This window comes from Maylandia zebra, linkage group LG7 (assembly GCF_041146795.1).
Source record: "Maylandia zebra isolate NMK-2024a linkage group LG7, Mzebra_GT3a, whole genome shotgun sequence".
Taxonomy (NCBI): Eukaryota; Metazoa; Chordata; class Actinopteri; order Cichliformes; family Cichlidae; genus Maylandia; species Maylandia zebra.
This window is the reverse complement of record NC_135173.1, coordinates 36,240,791-36,262,782: the sequence shown is the minus strand read 5'-3', so window position 1 is coordinate 36,262,782 and position 21,992 is coordinate 36,240,791. Positions and strand designations below refer to the sequence as shown.

At 38.9% G+C, this 21,992-nt stretch overlaps 1 protein-coding gene across 2 annotated transcripts in view; it reads right to left on the bottom strand.

The window, feature by feature from the left end:
• si:ch211-196i2.1 (uncharacterized) overlaps positions 1–21,992 on the bottom strand; it is a 119,969-nt gene that overhangs the window by 6,675 nt on the left and 91,302 nt on the right. For both annotated transcript variants that reach the window (XM_076886308.1, XM_004538603.3), the window contains 31 exons: positions 20,446–20,490; positions 18,282–18,326; positions 17,321–17,428; positions 17,117–17,170; positions 16,963–17,016; positions 16,092–16,145; positions 14,934–15,041; positions 13,919–13,972; positions 13,709–13,816; positions 13,401–13,454; positions 13,145–13,198; positions 11,199–11,252; positions 11,047–11,100; positions 10,474–10,581; positions 10,255–10,308; positions 10,102–10,155; positions 9,897–9,950; positions 8,871–8,924; positions 8,545–8,598; positions 8,401–8,454; positions 8,193–8,246; positions 7,973–8,026; positions 7,640–7,693; positions 7,453–7,506; positions 6,866–6,883; positions 6,533–6,586; positions 6,093–6,155; positions 5,642–5,807; positions 2,707–2,816; positions 1,773–1,853; positions 356–538 (listed from right to left, as the gene is read on the bottom strand). In XM_076886308.1, coding sequence (XP_076742423.1) covers positions 356–538; positions 1,773–1,853; positions 2,707–2,816; positions 5,642–5,807; positions 6,093–6,155; positions 6,533–6,586; positions 6,866–6,883; positions 7,453–7,506; positions 7,640–7,693; positions 7,973–8,026; positions 8,193–8,246; positions 8,401–8,454; positions 8,545–8,598; positions 8,871–8,924; positions 9,897–9,950; positions 10,102–10,155; positions 10,255–10,308; positions 10,474–10,581; positions 11,047–11,100; positions 11,199–11,252; positions 13,145–13,198; positions 13,401–13,454; positions 13,709–13,816; positions 13,919–13,972; positions 14,934–15,041; positions 16,092–16,145; positions 16,963–17,016; positions 17,117–17,170; positions 17,321–17,428; positions 18,282–18,326; positions 20,446–20,490 — 2,169 coding nt within the window. The remainder of the gene's footprint in view (positions 1–355; positions 539–1,772; positions 1,854–2,706; positions 2,817–5,641; positions 5,808–6,092; positions 6,156–6,532; positions 6,587–6,865; positions 6,884–7,452; positions 7,507–7,639; positions 7,694–7,972; positions 8,027–8,192; positions 8,247–8,400; positions 8,455–8,544; positions 8,599–8,870; positions 8,925–9,896; positions 9,951–10,101; positions 10,156–10,254; positions 10,309–10,473; positions 10,582–11,046; positions 11,101–11,198; positions 11,253–13,144; positions 13,199–13,400; positions 13,455–13,708; positions 13,817–13,918; positions 13,973–14,933; positions 15,042–16,091; positions 16,146–16,962; positions 17,017–17,116; positions 17,171–17,320; positions 17,429–18,281; positions 18,327–20,445; positions 20,491–21,992) is intronic.

Genomic DNA, 21,992 nt, shown 5'->3' with positions numbered 1-21,992 from the left:
GCTCCACAAACCACATGCCATTTACTTACATATAAAACATTCAGGATCTTCAGTACAGTACACAGTATTTTATTTTTTGTTTTGTATAAAGGTGGTATCTTCAAATATCTTCACTCCTCTTACAGATAACTACTACATTTATACAGATGCCAGATATTTTTCTCACTTTTTAATAAATTTTTTTTATTTTGGGCCTTTGGGAATTCCTTCCAAACTATCTTGGATTAACAGAGCTTTATGTCCTTCTACACCCTGCCCATGTTGAGTTAATCTGTCCAACCTTTTGCAAATCTGGCAAAAAGGAGGTGAAAAAAAGTCAAATAGGAAGATATTTTTCAGTAGTTCTGTTACATACCACACAATCTTGAACTGCTCCGAGGTAACTTTGTGTCCTTGAGTCAGTGAGGAATTTGACATCTCGGTAGGCCGGGCCCAGTCTGTGTCCTGGGTGGCAGGAGTAGGTAACCTTCTGTACAGCTGTGCCACTGTGCAATCTCAGAAAGCGCATCTGGACCACATTAGCACCTTGATAATAAAACTATAAAAACATATTAGAGTTATCAGAAATGCTTTATTATAAATCAGGCCAAAGACACTAAATAGAAGGAAAACTGAAAAAAAAATACATTAATTATATGTGTGGTAATATAAATGCATTATTATTATTGTTATCATCTCCTGTTTTCTTTGTGTAATGTGAGGTGTTTCCAGCTGTTTAGCCTATTTTAGATCATTATTTTGGTTTCCAACCATATTTACAAGCTCAAGTGGAACCTGCAGTCCCAGCTCCAGGAGGCGACTGTTTCAGCAAATCAAGTCCGATGAACTCAATGTATATGTGTCCAGTAACAACTGAATATCAGTGTTTTAGAGGGTGTTTTATTTACTCAAGCATAAAATACATTTTTATTTAACAAAAAGAAAGGCATCAAATGATCTTATTTTTGATATCCATGCTTTAGACTTTAGCTCTTCTCCCAGTGTTTCATCCTCTTGTGTCTTTTCCCTTGTATTTAGTCCAGTCATGTCTGTGTTTTCCCCATTTAGTTATCTCACTTCCTGTTTGTTGTTGGGAGGTTGTGGTTCCTTGTTTGTTGTCTAGAGTTTTGTTTCTTTTATCTCGTCTGCTTTGATTCTGTTTAGCTGTGTCTCGTTTTCCTCTATTTTCTATTTCCAGTCCCCCGGTCACCCTTTTAGAAATATGTAGTTGCCGTCTATATATACAGCAGAGCATCAGTTGATGTTTTTTGCCTTGTGTTTCCCAGCTTCAGTGGCATTTTCCCTAGCGTTTATTCCCAGTTTAGGTTTCTGTAAGTAGCCTTTTTTAGTTCCCTTTTGTATTTTTGTGTTTCATCTTTTGTATTTTGGTCAACAGTCCAAATAAATGGCTCATTTTTTGTTTAACTCTGTCAGTCTGTGAGTGTGCATTTGGGTCCTCATCTCCACTACATATACATGACACCATGTCATTAGCAGTGTCTCTTTTCCCTGTTCTGATGCTTGGTTTGAACTTTAGCAGGTCGTCTTGACCATGTCTACATGCATTAAGCTGCTGCCACATGATTGGCTAATTAGATATTTGTGTTAACAAGCAGTTGAACATGTTTACCTAATAATGTGAGAGTACATTTTCCCCACTTTAGAAACTTTTGCCTATTTTGTTCATCTAGCCAACTTTATAAATGTAACACCAAGAACTTCTTGCCTAGCAGAACCCAGGCCCTAGAATTAATGTTTAATTTTGGCAGTGCCACCCAGAGGTATTCACTCACCTGAAATCCCTGATTCAGCTTGCTGAGCCACTGAAAAGATCCTTCCTCGGAAAAGTCCTCCATCCACGCTTTCGTTGGCAGCTGTAGGCAGATGAAAAGAAGGCACAATTTCGTTTTCGGACTGTTGCTAATGAAATCCTGAATTACCATGCTGCTCAGACATGACTAAAGCAGTATTCGACTCATGCTAACCGAAACCAATTCACATTTCTCTTTGGTTGAGTGAGTCAATTATTTATGTAGGCTGGACTATATTAGAGTAGATAGGGTGAAAGGTGAGTGTGTTTTGTGGTTTTAAACAGACTGAACCAACCATGAAACCAGGAAAACAAAATACAATGAGAATAATAACAGTTTCTGTCCTTTACATGACCTGATACCCTTCAGATGAATATAAAGTAATTTAGCCATGCATTGCTTCATTCCTTCCTGCAACCAGACAACTTAGTTTTCTTCATGCATACCTCTGACTGATGCAAACAGATTAAATTTGAAACATTTAATAAATGAGGGGTGACATGCAAATTCAGTTAAATACATTTTATCTAATATATTTGATGTAGCTCATTGAATTTAGTTTTATATAAGAGACAAGAAATTTTGGAATTGTCAAATCTGATCATTTCTAGGGTACAGAAGATCTCAGCATTGAAATTAGCAAATCAAACATTTTTAAGTGCTTATTACTACGTTATTCCCACTCATAGCTTCATAACTGTTCACACTTAAGTTGAAAAAAGGAGAAAAAGTGTAAAAGTGCAAAAGAAATTTCCTGTTTAGAGACAAAGATACAGATTCAAGTTAAAGTCACTACTGCAGAAGCATGAGGTGAATGACGATTCACCTACAATACAAATACATTAAATGATAGTGGCCACGTCCTTGATTCAGAGGTACAATTTCCTGCAGACTTTCTCTGCTGATGTCTTTATACCTGAGAGTCTTGAGGATGAAGGCAGGTCTGTTTTGATGTGGAAGAGAAGCTGCAGTAAGCCAGCAGGGCATCGGCAGGACTGCCCTGGTTGGGGTCAATGTAATACATTCCTGTACAGAAAGGTTAGCAGGAAATGAATGAGAAACCCAGGGATCAAAGTATTACAGTATGCTCCATGCTGACAGTAAAAGCAGTGAAATACAGGGAGCACAAGAACTTCAACATGCTGGCCTGTAAAAGGAAAGCATTAAAGAGGCTGGAGTGTAAAAATATGTCTTCTGTGAACTATTAATATCCCCGTGGCAACAAGCAACAGGATTGCTGACGATCTGCAAATTTGGATCTTTGATAGTCAAATAGAATTACCCATTCATTATCATTTATATACAAATATACCTTAATATATGTACCAACATATACAGTGGGGCAAAAAAGTATTTAGTCAGCCACCGATTGTGCAAGTTCCCCCACTTAAAATGATGACAGAGGTCAGTAATTTGCACCAGAGGTACACTTCAACTGTGAGAGACAGAATGTGAAAAAAAAATCCATGAATCCACATGGCAGGATTTGTAAAGAATTTATTCGTAAATCAGGGTGGAAAATAAGTATTTGGTCACCTCAAACAAGGAAAATCTCTGGCTCTCACAGACCTGTAACGTCTCCTGTAAGAAGCTTTTCTGTCCCCCACTCGTTACCTGTATGAATGGCACCTGTTTGAACTCATCATCTGTATAAAAGACACCTGTCCACAGCCTCAAACAGTCCGACTCCAAACTCCGCCATGGCCAAGACCAAAGAGCTTTCGAAGGACACCAGGAAAAGTATTGTAGACCTGCACCAGACTGGGAAGAGTGAATCTACAATAGGCAAGCAGCTTGGTGTGAAAAAATCAACTGTGGGAGCAATCATCAGAAAATGGAAGACATACAAGACCACTGATAATCTCCCTCGATCTGGGGCTCCACGCAAGATCTCATCCCGTGGGGTCAAAATGATCATGAGAACGGTGAGCAAAGATCCCAGAACCACACGGGGGGACCTGGTGAATGACCTGCAGAGAGCTGGGACCAAAGTAACAAAGGTCACCATCAGTAACACACTACAACGGCAGGGAATCAAATCTCGCAGTGCCAGACGTGTTCCGCTGCTGAAGCCAGTGCATGTCCAGGCCCGTCTGAAGTTTGCCAGAGAGCACATGGATGATACAGCAGAGGATTGGGACAATGTCATGTGGTCAGATGAAACCAAAGTAGAACTTTTTGGTATAAACTCAACTCGTCGTGTTTGGAGGAAGAAGAATACTGAGTTGCATCCCAAGAGCACCATACCTACTGTGAAGCATGGGGGTGGAAACATCATGCTATGGGGCTGTTTTTCTGCCAAGGGGACAGGACGACTGATCCGTGTTAAGGACAGAATGAATGGGTCCATGTATCGTGAGATTTTGAGCCAAAACCTCCTTCCATCAGTGAGAACTTTGAAGATGAAACGAGGCTGGGTCTTCCAACATGACAATGATCCAAAACACACCGCCCGGGCAACAAAGGAGTGGCTCCGTAAGAAGCATTTGAAAGTCCTGGAGTGGCCTAGCCAGTCTCCAGACCTCAACCCCATAGAAAATCTGTGGCGGGAGTTGAAAGTCCGTGTTGCTCGGTGACAGCCCCAAAACATCACTGCTCTCGAGAAGATCTGCATGGAGGAATGGGCCAAAATACCAGTTACTGTGTGTGCAAACCTGGTAAAGACCTATAGTAAACGTTTGACCTCTGTTATTGCCAACAAAGGTTATGTTACAAAGTATTGAGTTGTATTTTTGTTATTGACCAAATACTTATTTTCCACCCTGATTTACGAATAAATTCTTTACAAATCCTACCATGTGGATTCATGGATTTTTTTTTTCACATTCTGTCTCTCACAGTTGAAGTGTACCTCTGGTGCAAATTACTGACCTCTGTCATCATTTTAGGTGGGGGAACTTGCACAATCGGTGGCTGACTAAATACTTTTTTGCCCCACTGTACAGTATGTATGTATTTGTCAATATATTATATGCTGATAAAATAGATAAAATAAAGTTAATAATCTCTTCAAAGGGAAAAAAGTCATAAATGGAAAATAACATTTATTTTAAAACAAAGCATTTTTCTATATACACAATGCTGCTGGGAAAAGAATTCATGCATTTTACTGGGTGATGTTATTTGAAACAAACTGATTTTGAAACTTGATATCAGCACTTAGGGACTCTTAGCAAAGTGGCAGTAAAGCATAAACAGCAAGACAAGAATTTAAATCTACCATCTGTGTTAAATGAGCCTAAATAAATGCAAACATTTCACAAGGCTACTTACCCTCCATGCTTCGGAGGTAGGTGAAGTACAGGGGTAATGTTAAAAACCAAAGCACTTCAACTGGTTTTGCTCTAATAACAATATGTATGTATAAATAGTATAAATAGGTTTAATCCATAATCTTAAGCAGCTTATCCAACTATGAGCACAGGGAGCCTATCAGAGCTGACCTTGGGAAAGAGGTGGAGGTGAACCTAATAGATTCTGCTTGTTGATTATATGACTCAAATTATTTTAGAAGTACTGAAACAGATGGACGCTTTGTTGTAAGGTGAAGTTCTGGTTTAGATGGCCTAAACCACACGCTGAACCACACTACACAGAGAATATACAGGTCAATCATCTACAAAGCCTCACTTTAGCTTTTACTCAAAACCAAATAAGAGAAAAATAAACTAATCTTTTTTCATTTCTCCTCTGAAATGTATTCTATTCTGTAAATCTATTCTATTATAGCACAAAGCTGTAATGGAGCAGGAGACACTCATTTAACCCTTTTTTTACTCCATCTAGCTTGGGGATCGTTCACAATCGTTCAGTGTTGCTTTAGTGTTTACTTTAAAGTTTCAGTAACTGACCACTGCTGTATTCAGGGTGACAGAGCCAGAGCTCCAGACAGGTAGTAGCTGGATGCTCTTTGCTGCCATCAGGAGGATCCAAAAGCAGCCGAAGCTCCTCCTGAAGAGTATCCAGCAATGTCTGGATCAGAAGGTAGTTGGGCTTATCTGACATATACATGAGGTCCTGGATATGGGAAGACAATGAGGAGAATATGATTCGGCCAAGTTTAATGTTTAGAGCCCATGTAAATTTAATGAAAAATAATGATTTTGATATGAAGGGGTTTTTAAAAAATTCTTATTTCTTTATATCTCTATATCTTTAATTTCTGTCTTTCTTTTTTAAACACATACTGTTTCCAGTTGTTGGAAAGAAATGTTTTTTAATGTGCAATTTTAATCGAATATTTCGTAACAGAAAACAACAATTCCAACATATAATTGGCAATACAGTTTAGAAACTACTTGCCTTGAGCTGAGACAAGGTCATGTTCAGTGACTTTCCGGGAAGTCCGGGAATGCCAGGTGGACCCTAAAACACAAGATTAATCTTCAAATGACTAAACCTAAACTATTATAAACTAGCCAAAATAGATAAAAAGTATTATATCAATCATTTGACATAACTGGGAATAATTCTGTTATAATATCTTAGTATAATGTAATTCAGGGTAATTAGAATTAAACTGTACACCCTTGTTTGGGTTTTGTTTCAAGCTTTCCAAACAAGCTTTGCTAACCCATGAGAGCAAATTTGGGGCAAACACAGTTTCTACTCCACCCAGATCAGATGAAGTAGGAAAGATGGGAACGCCCTGCACCCAGGTATTGCAACAGACAGAAAACTGTTTGCATTGTTAGAGCAAACATGATAACCTAGTGTTTTTTACCCATCTGTTGTAGACTTACCGGCAGCCCCTTCCTGCCAGGTGGACCAGGCAGACCTTGGTAGCCTTTCAATCCCTGCAGGGAGAATTATATATAATAGCAACAATATAACAATACAATTCCGTACTCTTCCACATGGCAATATCAAACTGTTAATTATCACATACACCGATAAGGAAATAAAGACTGCTGCATGATCACATTAGACTGCCAACTTCCAAGTGTGACATCTTTATGATTATGTGAGTCACTTAAAAAAGGGGGAACAGGCCATTTTCTTCACAGAGTGGTGAGTAAGAGCTGAAGAGTGTTTGATATAGAAGAACAAGAGAGCTGGAGGTGATGATTTCATACCTTTAATCCAAACAAACCCTGCAAGAACAGAGGACAGGGGAAGAAAAGGGCATTAGTGTGATTTTTCAGTATGAAGTGCATTTATCGACTTCCGACTGCTTTTATCAGCTGCATTAAGAGCCTGTCACCTGTACCCTTGCTGATTTTATAATCTTAGTCAATGGACATTTTTTTTTCTTAAGACACAGTGGGTTGAACAGTTATAAAGTGCTTCTGAATGATGATTGATTTCACAGGCTGGTAGCTGAAGAACAGGGTAGGCTAACAGACAGCAGTCTGCCTTTATGCAGAAATTGCAGCGGTTATTATAAAACAATAACATTTGTCTTCATTTTTCAGACATACCCTGGCAAAAAGTGTCTGAGCAAAACATGTGAAATTCTTGAATTGAAAACATAAAATATTGAAAAAGTCCAAGATAGATCTTCCTGACTAAACTTTGCATATCAGAGGGGGGAAAATGACAAACAGAAAAAGAAAAATACAACAGTTAAAGAGGGCTGAAAAATGTATCATGAATAAAAGATGTTGCATAAGCTTGCCATACTCAAAAGTATATTAAAGATTTAGAGAGAGATAATACTTACAGGCAATCCTGGCATCCCTGACATGCCCCTGGGCCCTGGCAGACCAATGTTTCCCTAAGACAACATCAGTATAGTGAGAAACATAAACATCTGTCAATCTTTAACATCATTTAAACACAGTTACACATGGGAAAATTCAAGGCTTTAAACCCGAGAGCTAACAATGCTGCAGTCTTTTTTTGTGTACCTGTTCCCCTTTTGGACCCTCTGGACCAGGCAATCCAACAGGACCACGGATACCCTAAAAAAAGGAAAATCCCAAAGCAGCAGTGATGTAATGTTTCTAGTGTTTTTAATGGCCCCAGTAAATAAAAACCAGAACCACCTGGATGAGCGTTCTTTGATCAGAATGAACCACTATGTGAATCCCATTTGGCATTTGTCTTCCTTTTGTTATTTTCCAAATTATCTTGATATATCCAAACATATTAAACAGTCATTTACATCCCACAAAAGACTACAACTTAAATGATCCTGTTTGTTTTGTTTACGACTGTTTAAATCTGTTAACTGCTCCTACCTTCATGCCATCAACTCCAGGTAGTCCAGGCAGTCCCATGTCTCCTTTGTCACCCTAAGAAGATATGAAACATATGTTAACAGACAGGATGAAAGACACTTTGAAAGACCTTTAGAAAGCCTGAATAAGTAGTTGGAAGCAAAACATAAAGAACTAAGGGATGACCCAAGACTTTTGAACAGTACTGTAGTCGGTCTTAGTTATCTTTTTACTTGTTTACCTTTTCACCCCTTTGACCTTGATCACCTGACTCTCCACGTAAGCCGGGGATTCCCTTGGTAAAGAACACAAAAACACATCACATAATAATAAACGCATTCTATTTGTTAAAATCATCCATTTGTCTCCAACTCACTGAATGTGGTAGACCAATGAAGAAGCAATTTCAACAATGATGTATGGATGGGTAGGTGCACAAATTCACTTACAATGAGTCCTGACCATCCAGGGAGCCCCACCGGTCCTGTGTCTCCCTTTTCACCCTAAACAATAAAGCACAGTCTACTGTTAGGTCATATCTCATATTTAAACCAACTGTAGGGGTTACACAAAGCATATAGTTGTGTTCCCACCTTTGGTCCTCTCTCTCCCCTGGGCCCTCTGACTCCAGCCTTTCCCCTTTTTCCCTGAGGATGAATACGCCATGATAAAAAAAGAAAAGTAATAATATTGATAATATAGAGATCATCGTAGCTTCATCACAACTGTGGACTCACTGTTACATCCTTAAAGCTAGTTCCAGTCACTTTGTATACAGTGGATACTCTTCTCAACATAACTCCCAGAGAATTTGTTCCTCCTCCCACAGTCACACGGGGAATATTTTGCTTGTTAGCGTGTAAATGACTAAACTATGGCGCTACATCCTTACATTACATAAACCTTTCGTTGACCTTACCCTCCTTCCAACATGACCCCTCTTCCCTGGTGAACCAGTCTTGCCTTCTTCTCCCTGTGGAGCAAAACACAAAGTGGGAAAGTTATTTGAAAAGTAAAAGCCAAGAATTCACATTTTGGACAGAGAGGACAGATGGTTTGAAAGAGGAGTGAAAGAAGCCATCTATGTCCACTGTGAGCGACCATCTTTGAGCAGAGGCGGTGGCTTACGACACCAACTGTCTACCATCTATAATCCAGTTTTGAGATCCCTTCCCAGACGCCTTAACGCCCACTCACACCCTGGGCCATCTGACCTCAGCAAATCACATGATAAGGTGGGGCCAGGTTTCACAATGAGCTCACCCGAAACCCTGGCTGATTGTGACCCACACCTGTTTTCACACCTTGGCTCATGTGATTAGGTAGAGGATCATCAGGGGTCCTTTGTCCCTTTTTGGGGGGAAACTCCCACTGGGTTTAAATCTGGGACTCTCCACCATTTGACCCTTAGAACTGAAGAAGCTTCTCGGATGAGAGGTGAAACGTCTTCAAGCAACTTAAAGAAGTCCAGACGCTTTTTTCTTTCCAAGCTCCTTAGACTACGATGACCTGGATGACTGAGAACCTTCACAGACACAAAAGCCAAGAATGTATATACACTCAAATATATGGCACCCAAAGGTGACAGTAAAGAAGATATAGGCATTTTGTCCATTTTTATGAGGAATCATAAGAATAGGCAAATGTCTCATGAAACTTGTTGCGCATTACTTTAAAGCTGAAAGGTGATTATAGGCATTCCAGGTTACTACCCTGTCATGTGACTCTTGCTGGAATCATAATTTTTTTGCCCATAGTTGCTTAAGTTATCAAATGTCATTCATCTTCTGTGTTCTGTGGTCACCATATTGCTGCAAAATGCTTCCCGTGTGGGTGCAGCTGAATATTGCATTTTGTGCAACACATTAGTAGGGCCTCTTTAGTGTTTTGTGCACTTGTTGCTAGCTGAGATAGATTAGATAGATAAGATAGATGATAATTGTACCTTCTCCCCCTTCATGCCCTGTTTGCCTTCAGGTCCCGGTCTTCCTTGAACTCCCTGCAAGGACAATTTTTTTTTTCTCATTAGCGGCTTTCTTTCAGGCACACAAACACATCGTGTGTACACTCTGTAACCAGGAACAGTAATTTTAAACAAGCTGGCATGTTTTCATCATCTATAGTGACTTTATGCTTTAAACTGCACTCACAGGAACACCTATAGGACCTGGGAGGCCCTGGGGTCCCACCTCTCCAGGAGGCCCCTAAAGAAAAGAGAAGATAGAAAGAGAAGTTACAAAGTCAGGGCTGTTAAGCAGGAAAAGTGCAGTCTTTACAATTCAAAATAGTGGTTTGGTTTTCACCTCTAACCCCGGCAGAGCCTCAGGACCCTGAATTCCTGGAAGACCATCATCGCCCTGCACAAGTGATCAATATTAATATGAGGATGTTTTTAAGAGGTCATATATTATAGACAGATGCAGTTTTTAGATTTAATGTTATTATTAAGATGGCAACGCACAATTATATTTTAATAAATGTTATACAGTGGAGTATACATATAAGACCTAAATCAAACTAACCGGCTCCCCTGGTGGGCCTGGAGGTCCTGGCTCTCCCTTGAGTCCCAGTTCCCCAGGCTCTCCTTTACTTCCCTCGTGTCCCTTTGGTCCTGCATGTCCTACTGGACCCTGCAGGAGTCACAAATGTGGTACAAGTCTTGTGACATATTAGTAACATCTTTGATTTTTCCTTGCCCTTCAAATCTGATTACATTTAACATAAGATAACATAAGAGAATGTGATTTTGAAGTAGAATGCTTCTGTATAATCCTGTATACAATTAGATGCCAGGTAAAGTAAAGAACTGTGCTGAGTACACCTCTTGTACACAGTACATCTTGTACACCTGCAGGTACTTCAGTGGTCAAAGGCGTTTATTAAATTACTTTGGCGATTATTTATTTTAAAGATCGTAATAAAAATTTTGACTGTTGTAGTATTCTGCTTGACCTTTCTTTAAATTACTTGAAAATAAAGTTCTGACTCAAACACTTAACTGACTGATGTTTGCTGGGATAGAACAGAAAGTAGCACAATGCTGAAATATTAGTTTGAAACTTTGAAACAACTTTCTGATACTAGCAGGCACTTACAGGTGGTCCGAGCCTCCCAGGATCTCCTCTGACACCACGTGACCCCATTATCCCCTAGAAACATGAGAAAGAGAAAGTAAATTTAATTTTACATATATATATGTTCTACACACTAAGTTAAAAAAAAATATTAAAAGGAATAAAAAGTTTACCTGAGGGCCTGCTGAACCCGGCGGTCCAGTAATTCCTACGGGCCCATGCTCGCCCTAGAGAGACATGGATGAAGACCTTTTCAAATCACTGCTTAAGTATTTCTTTAAACAGAGCTCTGCAGGTTCTGGGCCCTATACCAGAAATACGTTCAGCATACCCAGGGTAGCTTTCTGTTATCTGGATTCACTTCACTGATCAGGATACAGGATCACATTTAGCTGGTTATCAATGTGCTAATTTAACTCGGGGTTTCCCCAGTTCACATGAAAGGGGTGGTGTTGGCAGCATACGACCAATCTAAACAGGACTTTCAGAGATCATGTGACTGTTCTTCCATAGAAAATGATCCCTATGAGTGTCACCTACTCATCAAATGGTGATTATTAAAAATCTATAAAGAATGGTAAATGGCCTGCATTTGTATAGTGCTTTACTTAGTCTCTAAGGACCCCAAAGCGCTTTGCACTACATTCAGTCAGTATGTGCCGGACACTGGCGCCACCGGGCCCTCTGACCACCACCAGTAGGCAAAAACATAAACGGTATAGCAGTAAAAGCCACCACTGTTGTAAAAAAAAAAAAAAAAAAAAAAAAGACGAGATGAATTTTGCAGCAAATCATTTATTTGGATTAAACTGGATTGATTTAAACATAAATCCTTCGTAGGGTGGTCATAGAAGGAACTAAATATTATAGTGCCCTATAAAAGGTTAAATGGTGTCCGCAGCCTGATGAAGGAGACTTATAAAAGAGATGTAGGAAAAAAAATAAGGACTAAAGTTGCATTTAAGAATCTATATTTATTACTGATGCTCATCAGCTAAAATCCTCATAGTAAAGGCCTCTGTACTGTAAATAAAGAATATGTTGATTAAAAAAAACAGGTCAGTTTTTTCCTTGTAAGGAAAAGGTCCTCTCAGCCAACCATGTACGAAGCAGAAATTATCATTCATTCATTAAACTATGACTGTCAGCCTAAAAAAAAAAAAGGAAGAGCCAAAGCACATTAAAGCTGAGGATTCTACTGACTTTAAGGTTACTTGTGGAAAAACAGGGGTGGCCCTATAGATGTATTTATTATTTAACAGCAATTTTCAGTTGTGCTGTTCAGAGGCAGCTGATGTTGAAAAAATCTTCAACGTCTGTACTCAGGCACTAGATGTGTGCTGTGGGAGTGTCCACATGAACAGCGCACAAGCCCACCCCTTGGCACGGTACGCTTAACCATTCCAAAACTCAACATTACTCAAATAAACTGAATTTTGGGGTGAAATGTACTGAGGCAGTGTATAGATAGCATGTTGTGAGTAAACCTACCCTGCCCTGTTTGGGCTGAAAATAACATGAGCTGTAAATTCAGAAAGAACATATTGTGTAAATTGTGACTGACTCATTGATGCAGCATGTATATATGTTCCTCTAGTGCCAGGTCTCTTTCCCCTTGTTGTCCTTAGTCTCTTTCCATGTTTGTGTGTCCAGGTACGAGGCCTCATTCCCTCCAGCAGACTACTGATCATTCACACCTGCCCTTCAGTAACTCTACTGAGCAGCTATGCATCTAAGCTGGCTTTTCCTACCAAAGTGATAACGGCGTTCATCAAGCTGCTAGACTATTGGGTTTGAGCCTCAGATTATCCCTGACTGATGAAACGAGTCTGCCTACAGCTATTGCCTAACTCCTGCCTGCCAGTGCAGACCATCTTCTTTATTACGACTCGTCCATTAACCCCGCATCACAGTAAAAATAAACCAATTGAAGTGTCTTTCTGAGTCTGAGCCTCCTTTTAGGCTTGACTTCATTGTGCATAATGAAAAGCACTTCAAAAGTTTGCTGAAACGTCGTGAAAAAACATTCTTAGAGGGCACGCTTAAAATTCTTATTTGGAATTATGTACTATATAAATCTTAACAGCACTGTGACTCTTATGAGAAACCGTTTTGTTACCTTCTCTCCCTGAGGTCCATCGGGACCTGGACGTCCTGGAGGACCTATCATTCCCTGAAATGAGAAAAGAATCACAGCACAATAAAGCTGCACATTAACATCAGTTTGCAATCTGCAGAGTTGTGAGGGAAAAAGCCAACTGTGTGTCATTAAATATCAGTCACAGCTATAAACTATTCAATACAGGTTAATTCAAAAAGCACTCTAAGCAGCATATCAAAAGCATCAATACTCTACATTCTGGTATTCAACTCACCAGTAACCCAGGCAGGCCCACAGGGCCTAGTTCACCCATCAGTCCTGGTTCACCCTGTTCAAGAGGAAGACATCAGTTTCCAATGATTTTAATAAATCTGAATGAAGTTCTTTGTTTAATTTACAGTGATAGATCTTAGATAATCTATCCTTTGTGTCACCCTTTTGCATTTCAGTGCTCTTAAAAATTGCTCTAATAAATCTCACTGTTGGTGTTTTGAAATTGAACAAGCTTGAAGGAAATGTGGGTAGTGTTACTAAAATGTAACATCCAACTTCCACCGAACTGTTGAGTACACATATTCTCACCATCAGTCCCAAGTGGCCCTTCTCCCCCTTTGGACCTCTGTCACCATTTTCTCCGAGGGGTCCCCAGGGACCCTCTCGACCAGACAAACCAAGAGGTCCCAGCTCACCCTGCACACATTAACAACAACATGACCGGTAGTGCAAACATCACCCAGAGAGAACTCGCCTGCTTGTTCAATATATTGTATTTTTAACTAAACTGAAGCTTACCTTCTCCCCCTTGGGCCCAGGATCTCCAACTTCACCGGGAAGTCCAACATCCCCCTGAAGAAGATGAGGGAACAGAAGTTACTTAATGGTTCAGTCATCAAGGAAGCCTACAGTGAGGTAAAACCAACATATTTTCCTTCTTCATAAGGCAATGTTTTACATGTAATAAAGAATCAGATCTGTCAGAAAACTCATGTTTGAGAAGATTATACAGTTAGTTTGGCCTACAGCTTTCAAGCACGACTTCTCGCAAATAGTTATGAGGACATGAGGAGGTATAGGGAAATATCCCCCGAGCCCAACAGCCGGGTTGGTGGAAGGGTTAAAACATGAGGATAGGAGATTTTTCTCTGCTTAAATAGACCATCAAACTGGAAGGAGAGTGAGGTTTGAGTGGGAAACAGTTCGAGCTGGCTGAACTAGATATCAGGCTTCACTTTGTTAAAAAACAATAACGCTGTTGTATTGCAGACAACAAAAAGATTATTAAAAGATACTTATCTTGCCACATCCTGTTTTGTTTGTGGTGCTTTCAGGGTTAATGTAGATTTAAAAAGATGTCATTGTTGACATGATTACAAAAACTACAAGCCACACGGTCTCTCTCTGCTCTTTCATAAAATCAAGACTTCAAAACCTTAAAAATGTGAAATAGGTACTGTCATTACCACAGTATCAGGAAAATGGAATTCCACATTTTATGTACCACAAATGGGGGTTTAATGCTTTTCAAACCAATTTTATACTTTAAAAAAACAAAAAAACAAAACAAAGGACCTCAAATACCTTCAGATTTTCAGCTGAGAGTAATTTAATTCTACCAATAATTAAAAGCACATCTGTTGCACAACAATACACTCTGGACAGGATGCTTGTAGGATTCAATAAAGGAAACGGGGTTCTGGAAAAAAAGAATCACCACCGGTACAACAACTCTGTTATTTAAGAGACAGCAGCTGGACATGTGTTTCAACACCTGAAATAATTTAAGTAAACAAAAGATAATTGTACTAACCTCTTTACCGACTGGTCCAGATGGTCCTTGTAGGCCTTTTCCCCCCTGAGGTCCCCTCTCTCCTGGTGGCCCTTTAGAACCAGGTTTCCCACAAGGTCCTAAATCCCCCTGTCAAACAGGAAAGTGTAGGAAAGTCAGATATCAGGCTTTTGGAGGCTAAAAAGTTGTTAGTTATCAAACGTTTGTACCCTTGCAGACTGTTCTAAATCACTAAACAAAGTCTCCTTGGCTTCATGAGGTCCAAAAGAAAAAGTAGTTTAATGACTTCCACATTTAAGGTTCCTGTACCCAGACCAGACTGTTCCATTTTCTTAAAGTTGCTCAGCATGGAGCATTTAATGAACAGGCGCTGAGTATTGCTGCAGCTACAGAGGTGTCACATTTATTGTGAATTTAATTTCTGTTGCAATAAAAGAATTAAAGAAAATGTTCATCTGTGCCACTGATTAATACAAGGCACAGTGGTCCCTCGTTTATGGTGGGAGTTACGTTCCAAAAATAACACGCAATAGGTGAAATCTGCGAAGTAGCCAACTTCATTTTTTACAATTATTACAGATGTTTTAAGGCTGTAAAACTCCTCACTACACACTTTATACACTTTTCTCAGACAGACATGAACATTTTCACACTTTTCTCTCTTGCTTAAACACTCTCAAAGTTCAAACCTTCATAGAAAAATAAGTGCAGTATTATAGAATGGAAAAAAAAGGCACCCGCAGGTGATGGCGTTTCATCGACATTTTTGTGTTTGTCGGGGAGAAAACAAACATACAGTGCAGCACTTCAGAGTCACACTGCTACCAATCGAAGATTTATGTAAATTTGACAAGCTGAACGCATTCTGTACTGTACAGGAGACAAGGCACGAAATTGATTGACAATGGTCTACAGCCAATCAGGACGCAGAACACAATGCGCTGTAAAGAAAAAAAAAACATTGAAAACTGCACACACACACAGCGAGGCTGCGAAACGTGAACCACGTTAAAGCGAGGGACCACTGTAACTTACAGTTCTGATTGGACAGAAGTGTTTTTCAAGTCTGACTCTGACATTGTTATGAGAATAAAGACATTTTATTTCAAGTGTTTCCTCAATAATGGAGTCCAAGGTTTATAATTTCGGGTATACAACTTTGGTCCTGTTACCACTGACCTGGTCTCCTTTCCTTCCAAGTGGGCCCTCGATTCCTGTGTGGCCAGGAGGACCCTGATGAAAAATGTGAAAACTGCTTTATAGAACAGCAAAACTTTAAATTCTAATAGAAAAAACTAATTGGTGGCAAAAAAAAGGGAGCAATTAAAAAAGCCAATTAAAAATAATATTTTCTTTATGAACATTAAACAGGGCCTTAATCACACCATAGTTTATGTTCAAAGTATGGAACAATTACAATAAGGGTTGTATTGTAGGCTCTGTCATTATGGCTACTCAAGCATGAACCATGAATGTGACTTAGTGTTTAATTAATCAGTGTACATTTTATATAATAATATATAAAAGCTAGTTCTCTTTCATGGAGCTTGCCATGGTGCACTGCCAAGTTATTCCAACAAAATGGACCAACAAAACAACGGCAGCTTAAAGTTGTGACGTTGCAAGAGAAATTTGAGAACGCTAATTTTACTGTACTTATTACAAGCACAAAGCAAAAACAAAATCGTTGCTGGTGACCGCACAAAACATTGTAACCTTTTCTGGACTGAAAATCTCTCTGCTAATCAAAAATACATTTTCTTTTTAACAAAACAGAATATCTGTCTCAAGTTATCTCATCAATGGATATTATGGTGACTCAACACAGTCACAGGCAAAGAAAATTGAGCTCAAATCTTACTACCAGGTGTCAATAATTCCTACACACTTTCTTTAAATCTAATATACAGAATAAGGAAAAAGTTCATAAGATTAGATAAAAGTGCCTTAAGTATTGATCAGCTGGCTTCAGAGGCCCAGCAGTTAGGAGAGGTAAGTGAAGAAATCAGATCTAAGAAGTTTTAATTGCTTCACAACAAAATCCACCAACCTGCTGTCCTTGTCGTCCCATGGGGCCTGCTTCTCCAGGTGATCCAGGTAAACCCTGGAAGTTTCAGTGTTTGAACATTAATGAAGGCAGAAATAAGAGATTGTCATTATAAAACATTTACATTACATAATTGTTGAAGTTTACTGTAATTTACCTTAGGTCCTCTTTCCCCCGGTTCCCCTGATAATCCATCAGCACCCTGCGGACCCTGATCAGATCCAACAGACATGCACGTCAGCTTTTATGCACTCTTGTGATGATTCAGTAGATTTTACATGTATTGAAAAACAAATAACATGGACATTTATCTCTCCATGCAACATGAGGTAACAGCAGTCGATGGTAGGTACCCACTCACTGGGATTCCTGCCTGCCCCTGTGGTCCCTGAGGTCCTGGAGGCCCTTTGCTTCCCATTGGTCCTGGTTTTCCAATTGCCCCATCAGGACCTGGTAGACCTGGAGGACCCTTAAAAATGACAGAAAAAAGAATACAAATTGAAACTTTTTCAATTAGGTTATTTTTTTAAAGTCTAATATAAAAACAATCACTATTTTGCTCACTGATTATTTTTTTCATTAATTTGGAGTAAACACTTCCTGAAGCACATCCTGTGATTTAATCACAACACATTTTTTCTCTTTAATGTGTACAATTCATCAATAACATACAATCAATTTTAATTTAAAGAGATTTTAAACCAATATATTTGCCCGTTTGCCTATATACATGTCTAACAAATGCAAACGATTGCAAATGAACACTTCTTCTGTTTTTATGCACCGCTGGAGCACGTCGATGATGAAATGACTGGTAACTTACTCATTTTGTGATGATTGTTTCATGGATTGTGAGTAATATAATACAAGAACGGGTTGCAGGGAAATCAGCAACAATGAATCAATTAGAACCCATTTATGTGATGTAAATACAGCATACTCAGTTTTATGGAAAGACAGCTCCCTCCCTGCAGTAACAGCTTACAACAGCTGCATCTCATTCAGTGGAGCTTTAGATGATCTTTAAATGATTAGTTTTATTTTGTCTTATTGTGGGAGTCACAGCAAGCCTGACCAAAAATAGCTTCATCAACAAGTCTGACGGGACAATCAGCAAAAACATAGAATTGAATAGTAAGTACTGCAGACTGGTTTTGTTTTCTAGGCAGACCTTCAACAGCATGCAGAACTACATATTCTTCAACACCTAATCTAAACATGCCACGTTAAATAAAGGAAAAAGCAGTGAGTGAGATTGGGCAAACACAATCTGCCCAAATGAAAATGCAGAGTGCAATCTTCTTTATTTAACTCAAACTTACTTGTGGACCCTGTATCCCTTTGAGGCCGTCATCTCCTAGACGACCCTGTTAGAAACAACAACAGTTCAACTTGTTGAAACACAGAATTGAAAGTCATGCTGTGATGGCTCTGAAAAGAATTTTAGCATAATGTTAAATTGCCTTTAAAACTGTCAGTTTGCGACCTTATTTAATATATTTCCTCACTTTGTCTCTCTGACAGTTTTTTCGTTTGCTCTGGTAAATATGCTATTAGCAAAATATCTGTAAATCGAATCTTGTTGGGCATGCTTTGTTCAGCTTATCACACTGATCATCCCAATTTAGCAGCAGGCTATTTTAATGATTAATGATGCTAGTGCTCATGCTGAATTGCCTTTAAATATTTACTGCAATTCTGTGAGGCTCTTTGGAATGTTTTTCTTCTTTTTAGCTTTCAGTTTATTCTAATTTAGGCATACAACGTATTGTTTGATGAATCACAATGCTGTTGCTAAACTAAACTAAATTGCCTGTAAGCCTGTGATGCCGTTTGGTATTTTTTAACATTTTATTTCTCTGACAAAGTTGTCCTTCTGCTCAGCAGGGGTTGAGCCAATGGATGATGGTGTCAGGGATTGACGATGGTTAAAGTGACTGGCGATAGTTCACCAACAAGGTGAACACATTGTACAACAAAAGCATGTACACCTCCAGTACTTGGTAAAATGTTCCTTAGTAACTTGTACCTCAACCTTTGGATAGCCATCAACAAGTTTCTGGTAAAAAAGGGAAAAAAACCCCCAAAAAAACAGTTTCTGGTATAACTCTGGCTGGATATTTGACAACTCTTCTTGGCAGAATTGGTAGAGTTCATTTAAATTGGTTGGTCTCCTGACATGGATGCCTCTTTTAGCATTGTTCATAAATTTTCAATAGGGTTGAGGTTGGGGCGTTGGGAAAGCTATTCCAGAAGCTTAATGTTATTCTGCTTTCCAAACTGAGTTTTGATATGAATTTTGGATCATTCTTCTGTTGGAACAGCTAACTGTGTCCAAGTTTCAGCATGATACTATCATCACCATACTTGACAGTTGATACAAAGCACTTAGCTTTGAAACCCTCACCTTCCCTCTTGTCATTGAGCCTAATAGCTCAATCTTTGTTTCTCTGACCATGAAACTTTTCTCCAGAAGGCAAATGGATTTTCCATGGTGGCAGCTGCTCAATTTAAGCTGAGCATGAATGAGTTCATTTTGGAGCAGCGGCTTGTTTCTTGGTCAGCACCATCTCAGTAAAATAAAACTCTGGCTGTGTACAGTGATGCTGGTGTTTCAGCACTTTCCAGTTGGTTGTTCCTGGGTTTTCTTGAAAATCATAAACAATTTTCTTTATATCTGAGGGTGATATATGGTTTTTCTTCTGGACCTTAGCAAAATGGCGACAAATCCAAATGTCTTGTACCTGTGTACAATTGTTTGAATGAATGAGCTTGGAATCTGCAGCTGTTTAAAAATGGTTCCAAGACAGCATCCTAACTTGTGTAAATCTATAATTCTCCTACTTAGATCTTAATCTTCCTTGGACTTTCCTATAACTCTGACTATTGGTCAGTCCAATTTGAGCAAATCCATTTTATGCTGGCAAAGACAAACTACCAAACTAGCTGTAGTCATAATCATAATCACTAATGAAAAGTTAATAGGCCTTTGCCTTATGAAGTTAAAAGACGTCATGTTTGCCTACTGGTGGTGGTCAGAGGGCCCGGTGGCGCCAGTGTCCAGCAGCCTCGCCTCTGTCAGTGCACCCCAGATCAGCTGTGGCTACAATGTAGCTTGCCATCACCAGTGTGTGAATGAATGGGTGGATGACTGATTGTAGTGTAAAGCGCTTTGGGATCCTTAGGGACTAAGTAAAGCGCTATACAAATACAGGCCATTTACCATCATCATAATTATCATCATCAAATGCAAGAAAACAAAAGAAGGATATTTCTGACTGTTGGGCTGATTTTTAAATCAGGGTTTAATTGCATTTGCAGAAATACTTATTCATCTTGTGTCCTTTTTTATTTTCAGTTTATTATTATTATAAATTATGATGTTTAATGTGATGGTTTCTCAAAGTGATATTTCACAGAGACACCAGAAACTTAACACTTACAACCAAATTATAAGATAAACCACCTTGTGAGGATTTGTCTCACCTGTGGTCCCCGGGGTCCCTTCTCTCCAGGAGGACCTTGCAAACCCTAAAAAAATGAAACAGAGTTAGATCATGCTCCTTATATCTGCATGTTTAAAAAACACTCACATCACATTGGTTGCTTTCTGTGGTTGATCAGCTATGGGATAAGTGGGTAAAATATGTTAAACCTACAAAACTGGATATTGCTGATGTCTTAGGTGATCAACAGTGTGATCTTATTTATGTATTTATATTTAATTATTGTTATTTTATCTTATTTATTTATTCATTTTTATGTGGGCACTCCTCCAAAATTGTAGAAAGTTCACACAAGCTGTAAAATCTTATGATTTACTGACATTGTACTAGTTCTATTACTTGATTTGTAAAGATGAATTGTTATCTGCAGATGAAGATTTTTTTTTAAACTGTAATTTTAGTGATCTCTGGCTGTAAAGATGTGTTTTAGGTTACTCAGTTTCAACCTGTCCTGAATCTTTAACCATAGCTAAGCTAGTGTAACACCAATACAAACTAAACACACTTAAAAGATATTAAGTTCTTTAAGTATCTTTAATGATTTTATGACCTGTAATTGACCTAAAAGCACATGTTTAAAAATTTAAGTTAACTTTTTTTAACTTATCTAAAAACACAATATCTTCTGTCTGACACATCCCCTTGGTTTGTTTACTTGTATTTTGTTATTCTCAGTGAGAATAAAACACTAACATTTGTATGCCTGATAATCTTTGGAACCTTAACCTGGGTTTTTCTCTACCATGATGAGTGCAGCTTTAAATGCCTTCAGTGATGTGGAACAATGACGAGTTTAAGACATTATTTAGCTTTCAAACTGAGCTCAAACTGCCTTATTTCTATGACACATTGATTTCACTGCAGTGTTGGGCAGCCATCTGTGTAAGTAAAAAGTGGCTCCAATGACACTGCATAGAGTGCTGGCAGCTTCAAAAAACAGTCTCACTTTCACTACTTAAAACTAACTCTTTCCATGCACAAGGGACCTTCTTATTCCTAAATCTACCAACAAAAAGACCGACAGTGATTTATAGGGTAAACAAACTTTGGCAAGAACAGCACAGATTTTGTTTTTTCTCCCACAACTTAACCAAAACTGAAAAAAAAAAACATATGAGTCAAGTTGAGGTAATTATTTTGTACCATTACAGAAAAAAACAATAAACAGGGAAGATCAGTGGAGTACCTATCTGAAGAATTAAGCTGGCATTTGATGTGTACAGTTGTGGCCAGACGCGAAGACAGTGATTGGAACAATTTATTTGTCCTCTTTCAGCTGAGCCTGCCACATCACTTACTTCGCCATTAGATTTTCCTCCAGAGCTCTCAGTAAAATCAATCACTCTGACTTGTTTGCCTCCATATACTGGCAGTCCCTGTAGACCAGCTGCACATTTCATCGGTCTATTTTATTTACCAGCCCCTTCTTGGTGTGACCCCACCATCTCTTCTGCTTTAATCTAATCTGCTTTACAATACTCAGTCTACCCCTCATATACCCCAAATAGCTCCCAGGGGTTAAAGGTT